Source organism: Mustela lutreola, chromosome 4 (genome assembly GCF_030435805.1).
Source record: "Mustela lutreola isolate mMusLut2 chromosome 4, mMusLut2.pri, whole genome shotgun sequence".
Classification (NCBI taxonomy): domain Eukaryota; kingdom Metazoa; phylum Chordata; class Mammalia; order Carnivora; family Mustelidae; genus Mustela; species Mustela lutreola.
This window is the reverse complement of record NC_081293.1, coordinates 30,122,717-30,132,404: the sequence shown is the minus strand read 5'-3', so window position 1 is coordinate 30,132,404 and position 9,688 is coordinate 30,122,717. Positions and strand designations below refer to the sequence as shown.

At 51.3% G+C, this 9,688-nt stretch overlaps 1 protein-coding gene across 2 annotated transcripts in view; it reads right to left on the bottom strand.

The window, feature by feature from the left end:
- Window positions 1–9,393: 9,393 nt before the first annotated feature.
- The window catches only part of CRTAC1 (cartilage acidic protein 1), a 135,126-nt gene continuing 134,831 nt past the window's right edge, over window positions 9,394–9,688 (bottom strand). For both annotated transcript variants that reach the window (XM_059169258.1, XM_059169259.1), the window contains one exon: window positions 9,394–9,675. In XM_059169258.1, coding sequence (XP_059025241.1) covers window positions 9,614–9,675 — 62 coding nt within the window. In that variant the 3' untranslated portion in view covers window positions 9,394–9,613. The remainder of the gene's footprint in view (window positions 9,676–9,688) is intronic.

Here is a 9,688-nt window from a genome sequence, read left to right as displayed (position 1 = left end):
GACTTATAATTAAGGAAGGTGTCTGGCAGGAGGCACCTGCACCTGCTTTTGGCTTTACTCTTGACCAAGGATGAAGGCAATGCAAATAGCATTCCTCATCAGACCTGACTGGCGCTCAAGCTTCATGAGTAGCACATGGTGGAAACTTCTTGAGCCTCAGTTTCCTTCCCCAGCTGTAAAATAGGGGTCCTAATACCTGATAAAATTGCTCAGATCAGTGCCTCTCATCCTTGGTTGCAATCACTGTCACCCAGAGAGAAGGTGAAACCGCTGATCTCTGTTTCTATCTCCGGAAATGCTGATTTCATTATTCTAGGGTGCAGTCTGGACATCAGGTTTTTTTTTTTTTTTTAAGTTTCCCTGGAGATCCTAGTGTGAAAATGAGGTCAAGTATCCCTGATTTCGACAGTACCTACAGCCTAGGAGCCTTTTCATAGAGCTCTGAAAATGTCGGCGAACCAAATAAAAGTTAAGAAAAGCAACAAGATGCAAAATAACTGCACGTGATGACCTCACTTATAGCAAATTCTAATTCAGGCAAAACAAATCTATGGTGTTAGGGGTCAGGAGAGCAGCTGCCCTGGGGTGGGGTATAGTGAACAGAAGGGGGCCTGGGGAGATTGCTGGGTACCCATGATCTGTTTCTCCAGCAGAGTGCTGGCTGCACAGATGGGCTCGTTTTGTGAGAACTCGTGGAGATGTACACTGAAGATTTGTGTATTTTTCTATACATATGGTACATTTCAATAAAATTTACCAAAGTTTATTGGCTCCAAAATAGGAAAAGAAAACACAACACTGAAATTAATGTTTCATTGCATATCTAGAAAATGTAGCACTGTCCAACATTGTCAACTGTCAACCGTGATTCAACTCAACTCTGTGTGTGTGTGTGTGTGTGTGTGTAATTTAGGGCGTGTTGTGGATGTCTAGGACAATGTTTGGTATAATGAGGGGCGGTCCCTGGTACCTAAGAAAATCTTAAAAGAGCCCAGGTTTACCCCAGGAGCTCTGAGCCTTGACCCCATTATGTACAAAACCATGTGCCTTTATCAGGGAAAGGCTTTTGGCAGATTTGTAAAGGGCTATGTGACCACCCCCTAAGAAAAGGCTGAGAACAATTGTTTTTGAGGAGTCAGTGAGAAACTGGCCAAGACTGTGCCTACAGGAAATAAGTGTCCCCTAATGTCTTCTGAGGTTTCCACGTGGCTCTCCTCAGGCAGCTTTGGGAGGATTCATTCTCCTGGCAGCACCCAGGGCAGACAGTGCCGAGCTCCCAGCTCTTCCTCTAAGGGGCCATTTAACGGGCTGGGCCAGTCAGCGACTGCTGGATGGTAGGACTTAGCCTGCAGCCTCCTGGAGCTGCACCGGGGCTTGTGGTTTTGAATCAGGGATGGCAGAGGAGGTGGAGGAGTGGGAAGGGAGTCAGAGAGCTGCCACAGTCTGCCGACCCCAGGTCATGCACTTAGCTACCCTGAGTCCCAGCTCTGTCCTCTGCAAAATGAGAGCAGGAGGAGAACGCATTTTTCTAAATGATGATCTATTTCTACAAAGTAAAATATTACTGTTACTGCTGAAGTTACACCAGGACCTCATTATACACTGGCTTGTGCTACGGACTTACAGCCAGGTTCCAGGTTCTTGCATAGAACAAACATATTTATCTAAGGGTTTGCTGATTCCCTAATATATGCTAGGAACATTCATGTACATTTATTATTCCATTTAGTTCTCTCACACTCTGGTGGGCGGTTATATTTGAATTCTTATTTTATAGATGAGGAAACTGGCGTTCCAAGTGGTTAGGTAGCTTGACAAGCGCCCACAGCTAGTAAATGTCAGAGTAAAGACCTGAACCTAAATGTCAGAGCCCAAACCCTGCTCTCATTCTGCCAGCGTGTCACTCTGCCAGGCGAGTGGGAGACTCCGTTTGACCTGGATTCCCTCCTAACGGCAGACTCCAGACCTAGGGAGAAGCATGTGGGCAAGTGTGGACACAGAAAAATTAGCTTTACAGAGGCATGATGGGGCTCGTTATTTTGGAGTAATTCAAGTTATCGATTTCTGTAATGGAAAAGTGACTGGGGACCAGCTACCACCTGAGAGCAGTCTGAGCAAAGCCCCGGAAGGGGGAAATGTTATACATGGCTTACTGGAACTTGTGGATGGCAATGGCCTTCTTCCCTCTGTCCCCCGTTCCTTGGTAAACTCTTGGAGGGTGGCGGATCTCGTCTTACTCATCTCCACCACCTCCGTGCCCCTGGCCCATGTGCCTGTCAGGGGAGTGGGCAATGCAGCCCACCAGGAGGGCTGGCAGGAAGAGATAGGCAGCAAAGACAGGAAGGTACAGATGTTAAATGCCCCTGGGGCAACGTGACCTGAGATCCCCTTAGGCAGACGCAGACCAGTAAGCGGCCCTGATGCTACAGTTCGACTGCACGTGGCCACAGACTAACTCAAAGGGTAGAGGCAGCGACCCCAGCCCTCCCCTGTGCTTGCACAGCTGCTTTGAGTTGCCCTGGCCGTGAGATCTCATGGCTCTGCTCGTGATCTCCACCTGTCCCGGGAGGCGAGGGAGGGAGGAGGAAGTGTGCATCCTCCTGGGGCTGAGTACATTTTCTGGAAAGTCTGGGTCTGGGGCCCTAGAGAATGGAGCTTCACGGTTGGGTGGGTGGATGGACGGACAGACAGGTGGATGCATACAGAGAAGATGGGTGCCGGGAGAGGACTGAGGGTTCAGAGGTGAGTGAGAGGGCGGCCTGGCTGGAGATGGATGCTCACAGACCATTCACAGGCAGAGGCAGGTGAATGGATGGGTACTGATCAGCCCTGTGCTCCCCAGGGCAGATCTACATACAGGGCTGGAGCTCTTCAAAGGAAAGATACCGTGGCACCCGGTCCCCAAATGAACTCTGCATTTGAGTGATGGATGTGTCTCGTTGGGAAGGATTCTTACAGGTCTAACATCACCCCGGTTAATGACTTATGGATTGTTGTAAAATCAGGCAGTGCTAGAAGTGAAAGCAGGAGATTAAAGGGCCTGGGACAGATTTTTTAATAATATCTGCATTTTATCAGTCAGGCGCTGCACTGCGTGCCATGCTAGCTTTAGCTCGCAGCTTTGCGCGTTGTTAGGCTTCCTTTCGTGGAGGAAGAAACTGAGGTTTGGAGAGAGGAAGGGGTGTCAGGTCACTCACAGGTCTTGGGGGGGGGGGAGCATCTGGGAGTCAAGCCTCAGTCTGCCTGATCCCAGAGTCTCAGGGCAAATAGAAGGTGTTAAAGGCAGATGGAAGGAAGGAGGGAGGGAAGGCCATAGGAATTTTGGATCAGCCCTCTAAGAAAGAATGCGGCATTCTGGCCCACGAGACAGATTCTGTGTTGGGGTGAGGCTTTGAGACCCCTCTCTTCCCTCTTTCCTCTCTCGTGTCTGCCTTCAAGGCCTATAAATCTTGAGCCAGGGCACCTGAAAATGCAGTGCAACTACGTATGGGGTTTACCTTCCTCCCTGTGGCCCCAACTTGTTCCTCTGCCATGGTTCCCGTGGGCAGTCGGGGAGCTGATCGGGCTTGTCTCCTTCCCCAGGAGCTCTGCACTCAGGTCTGGGGTGGAGGAGGAGAGTTAGCCCTTAGATTGATCTTTCGGGGGAGAGAGGGCTACGTTACGGATTCTGGGTGATAGGTCCTTCATGGCTGCCGCGGGGCCATGAAGAAGGATGATGAGTTCCCTCTCCAGCGAGTATTCTGAGCCCCAGGGTCCCCTTCAGGCAGGCAGGCCAGGCTCATGAGGTTCTAGGCAGGGGTGATGCAGGTCACCTCCACCACCTCCGTGCCCCTGGCCCATGTGCCTGTCAGGGGAGTGGGCAATGCAGCCTACCAGGAGGGCTGGCAGGCAGAGACAGGCAGCAAGGACAGGAAGGTACAGATGTTAAATGCCCCTGGGGCAACGTGACCTGAGATCCCCTTAGGCAGACGCAGACCAGTAAGCGGCCCCGAATGCTACAGTTCAACTGTATCTGGCCACGGACTAGCTCAAAGGGTAGAGGCAGCGACCCCAGCCCGCCCCTGTGCTTGCAAAGCTGCTTTGAGTTGCCCTGGCCGTGAGATCTCATGGCTCTGCTCATGATCTCCACCTGTCCTGGGAGGCGAGGGAGGGAGGAGGAAGCGAGCACCCCAACCCCGCTCAGCTCCTGCCAGGGGCTTCCTGAACACCAGGATTTTAAGGTGGGTGAATCCTCCTGGGGCTAGTAAGTACCCTTCTCCCCCAATTCCCCACCTTCGCAGCTGAGCGGGCCCCGCCATGCACCTACTACTTCCACTGGGCTCTTTCTTAGCTGGGCTCCATGGGCCAAGCGTGGTTCTTTGGTTCGCTCGGTGGGCACTTACGCGGACTCTGATTCTGGGTCAGCACCGTGAAAAGAATGAGCTCTACGCCCCCTCCCATCCCCCGCCTATTTCGGAAACTGTTGCCAGACAGTGGCAGGTCTGAATCACTGCTTTTGCCACTCAACTGCGCGTGTGAAATACTTTGAGTTTTCTGGAGGAGGAGGAGGCAGGGGGAGCAAGGAGGAGCCCCGGGTGGGCGTCTGATGCCCCACTAGGCTGTGGTCCCCTGGAAGTCACTGTTCTTTTTGGGCCCCAGTTTTCACAGCTGAACAGGATGAGGGAGGACTAAATGACTTCTCAGATCCAGTCCCGAGGCCGGGTCACCAGCTGCTGGTGGACCTGTGCTCTGTGCAGCCTGGTCAGTGGCACGGTCTCTTTGCTCAGTTCACCTAATTTTATGGTGATTCTCTCTGGGAATGGTGCTGCGTGAGAACTAAGCGGAGCAGCACCACAGCCCAGACCCCAGGAAGGGGTCTGCTCTGCTGCCTTAGGGCTATATTTGGACTTGAGGTCTCTTCCCTGGAAAGCTGTCAGCTGCCTGAGGGCAGCCAAGGTCCTCCACGTCTCCCACACCGCAGACTCCCGGGAGACCTGGGCCACAGCAGGGCGCTCCGGGAGCCGTGTGAGCTTTGGCACTGGATAGACCCAGGCTCCATCCTGACCTTTGCTACTTATGAATATTATTATTTTTTAAAGATCTTATTTATTTATTTGACAGACAAAGATCACAAGTAGGCAGAGAGACAGCAGAGAGTGGGACGGGGGGTGGGGGGAAGCAGGCTCCTCACTGAGCAGGGAGCCCAATGCTAGGCTCGATCCCAGGACCCTGAGATCATGACCCGAGCCGAAGCCAGAGGCTTCAACCACTGAGCCACCCACTTATGAATATTATTAACATTGGAAATTTATTTGGGGCTTTACTATGTACCAGGCACCATGTCGAGTGTTTTAGATCATCTTGTTTAATATTATGACTCCGTGAGGTAGGTATTATCCCCATTTTACAGATGAGAAAACTGAGCCTAGAGGATAGCACATCTACTTTACATTTCTGCTCAAATGCCTCTTTCCCAGAGCAGGGCTCTCCCGCCCCCAGCCCAGCGCTCTCCTCTCCATGTGCCTTCATGCTGCTGCCCCCACTCCAGCACACCTCTCCCCTCTGACACACTATAGCCTTTACTTCTTAGTAGTTTAGCACCTGTCATATGTCGCCAGGCCATTCTGGAATCTTTGGCAGTGTTGCACACAGACGTATGGGCTAAGACACGAAAGCAATGCCCAGCTCACAGTATGAGTCCCGCCAGGGAATGCCAAGTGACAGCTGGTTGAATAATTTGCCCAGGTGTGTGTTACCTGGCGGTTGTTCCCCAGAAGGCTTCAGTGGCCGGTCTGAATCACCGCTTTTGCCACTCAACCAGCCCTGGGACCTCGGGGAACTTGTTCTTTCTGAGCCTTGCTGCGTTGGTGAGAAAACAGACGAGTAACATTTATCCCATAGCAGAGTGACCCATAGCACGGGTGTGGGGAGTCCTGGGGCCTTTCATGTAAACTTCTGGCCCCATGACAGGCGTTCCGTACATGTTAGCTCCTTCCTCCAAGGAGGCCTTTTCCCCTCTTCTTGTTTCTCATTTTTCTCTCATGGTCTACCCTTCAACCCCTTCACCATTCAAGCCCCGTTCCCAAGGAGCACGGCCGCTGAAGGAGGGGTTGGTGTGATCTGTGGCGTCAACCAGCCCGTGCGCTCTCCCCGCCTCCTTCCTCTTCGGGGATGTGTCTGTTGCTAAGGAGACACCGCCTCAGGCCTGACAGGATGTGGCTGGGGTTCTGGCCCACACTGCAGGCGAGAGACAGAGATAGGGCTGACCCCGGGGAGAGAGAGAAGGGGAGGGACTTGGCTGGCCTCCGGGGCTGGCAGTCTGGGTGGGATGTCACACTGGAATCTGCTGGAAAACCCCAGCTGGCTCCCCAAGAAAATGGAGTGTTTGTCTTCTTGCCTCCGTGGGGCCTCTGAAGAAATGACCAATGGCCCTGTTTGGGAGGCTGGAGTGGAGCTCCTGTTGGGTCACAGTCTAGTGGTGCCGGTGGAGGTGTGATGCCCAGACCCTGGGAGGGGGCCATAGCAGCCAGAGTGACACATAATCAGACTCTTGGCCCTCAGAATGGCACCTCCCCAGAGCAGGGCTGGCGAGGAGTGAAAGCTTGAAGAAGCTGTGTGGGTGATTCACGGCTCTGCCTTTGCAAAGGCCGGCCACACTGGCTGGTGAGGGAACTCGGCCTGGACACTACTGCCTCTTCTTGCCGCCGGAGTGGGACTCTGTGATGACTGTCACAGATCCTAGGTCCTTCCTAACCCATCCCCTGCCCCTGGGCAGCATGGAGGGATGGTGGATTTTTGTCACCAACTAGTGACCGCGCACCGCCCCCCCTACCCCCGGGAACAGGAAGGAAGCATCTGTGTTAAGAGCTCAGGCTGGGGGCCAGACCGCTCTGATGGGGTCCTTCCTCTGTCCAAGCTCTGTGTGAGCCGGACAAGCCACTTAGCTTCTCTGTAAAACTGGGGTCATCACAGCACTTCCCATTTGGGACTGTTGTGAGGATTATACACGCGGATTCTTCTAAAGATCTTCGATCTGGCCCAGACCCACCAAGCTCACTAAATGTGGCTATTCTTCTGATGTGGGGGGTACATTCCTGGGGAAGAGGAGTGTTCTTGGGCAGAATAAAAATGGTACTAATATTATTATTACTAGAGTGAGCCGGGGCTGCCCCAGATGGGGTCCAGCTCTGTTCGCACGATCTCCTGTAGGCCTGTGCCACTCGTCAGCCCTGGAGTCATGTGCAATTTTTGTTACAAACTCAAGTCCCGTAGAAGGCAAGGGTGATGTGAGGAGCTTGAGCGGGGCTAAGGGACAAAGAAAGGACTGAACTGTTTGTGCCCAAAAGGGGCAGGCAAGGGTGTAGACACCTGCAGGCATCAGAGGAAGGTAAGTTGGAAGAAAGAGGGATGGGGAGCCTGTGCCTGGCTAGCTTGGTGTGGCTCTGGGGCCAGTTCAGCACAGACCAGCAAATGTACTGGACTAGTAGGACTTGGCGCAGAAAGCCTAGATTCCTGGCCCAGGGGGAGGCTCTATTATTTGGGGGTAGATAATGCTGAGTTGGGTCAGTACTTGCCTGGACTCTGTATCTTTTAGCCTCATATTTCTCTCAACACAAGCACCGTGGGGGCAGGAGACGTGATGCCCTTCATTGGACCTTGTCACCTTCCTCGTGGAAGGGACCCAGTGCTTGTCACATAGGAGGTTCTCGATGAATGCTTATTGAATGAATATTTGAGTGAACGGATGCAAGGAGCTTGCTTTCCGGTGTAGCCACCCAAGAATTTAGCTAGATTTTTCAGAAGGTCCCTGTAAGTCCTGCTCTCATCCCATGCACTGGGCTCCTCCACCTGGCTGGAGGAAGACAGTGTGGGGACAGTAAACGTGTCATCTCTACTTAGCACTGTATGCCCAGAGCCTAGCTCAGTACCTGGCACATAGTAGCAGCTCAACTAATACTTGTTGAATGAATGACTCACATCCAGAGTAAGCCTTCTTACCCTAGAGCTGGGGTATTGTAGCTGTGCTCTTGACAGCTGGGGGAATTTGGAGCTCCTCTCGGCTAACTCATCTGGCCCCCCCACCAAGCAGGGTATGGTGACACAAATATACCCTGTTATAAGAAACTTGCTGTTATTACTTTAGAAGGTATCTGAAGTTTGCTGCCATCCTGAATTTTCTGATGTCCTTGGCAGGCTGTCTCAGGAGCGGTCCTGTCCCTTATTTCTCATGCTGTTGTGTGGAGCCTGTCAATGGACACTCTTATCTTGTCATTTAGCATTACATTTGGAACTATTGCCTCTCTGGGTTTTGGGTTTTACTTATCTTACTATCTTAGATCTACTTGTTCCTTTCGAGAAAGGCAGTAGCTTTCAGAATGACTAGGGAATAGGTTGAGCAGTGACAGCCCCGTCTGTTACCCCCTGACAAGATGGTGTGCTAGGAAAGGGCTCTTGCCTTGCCTGGGGACCAGATGGCTCTGTGACCTTGGGAAGATTGCTTCATCTCTCTGAGCCTCATCTCTGGGCCCATCCATGCCTTTATTCTACACGAGCACATAGGAATGGGGCTGCCCAGAGGTGGAGCAGTTTTTAAGTTGTTATATGCTTTCCTGTGAAAATGTAGCTGTTTTTATTTTGAGACTTTTCATTTAAGCTCCTGTTCTGAGTGTAAAAACAGTACTAGCTATGAGGAATTCATATTTCGTGATTTATTGGGAGTATTATTATTATATTAGAAAATGGTAGGTTTTTTGTTAAATATGTTTTTAAAATGCTTGCTCTGTTCTTAAATGTGATTTTATTACATCCTGGGGCAACTTTTTTTCCCCCATGAAGAATAGATCTGTGATTTATAACAAGCCTTCAGTACCGAGGCTGCTTGTGAAGATTTTCTACGGTGTTAACATCGTTCCCAAAGGGTCCCCTGGCTACAGAAGCTTCCTGGTTTCTAAGCATATTGCAGAGGAGACTAAGTTGCCAGATTCTTTCTAGAAATCAGGGTAACTTGAGACTAGCCATGTCTCTGTCCAGCCACACACTGAAGGGTCTGAGAAAGGAAAGGGCTTTAGCGATATGCCAGACCAAATCTCCTACTCTTTCGATTAAGAAAACTAAGGCCCAGTGTAGAAAAGTGACTTCCTCCAGGTAGAAGGCCTGGAATACTCCCTTCATAATCTGCCCCTTGCTCATCCTACATCCCTTGCCTGCTTCAAAGTCCAGCCCCCCAAATGTGAACACTGGTGCACATCCCCAAACCACTGTTCACACTCAGAGCAGATACTTCCCCCGTCTTGTGATTTGCTTTCCAAGTGCCCCGGGATGGAAGGACTACAGCTAATTCAACATTCCAACCAGCATCTACTTGCCCCAGACACTTTTTTTTTTTTTTTTTTTTTGCACCAGCTAGGCACTAAATATCCAGCAGAGAGTTTATTGGCATAATTTCTCCAGAAAGTGGCTGGAAGACTTAGCAAGTTCCAACTTTAACATTTTTATCAAGAATCCCAAAGGGTCACCTTTTCCCCTCCCATCATGACCACCAACTCCAATAAGGCTTTCTCTACCACAATGAGTCAGGGTGCACAGAGCAGAAACAGCACAGGCCAAACCAGCAGGCACATGGTACATGAGTCAATCAACAGCAGGCAACCGCCTGGGAGCCATCTTTGTTAAGGGCAAAATAGGGTCCTTGTGACACTGGAGAATACAG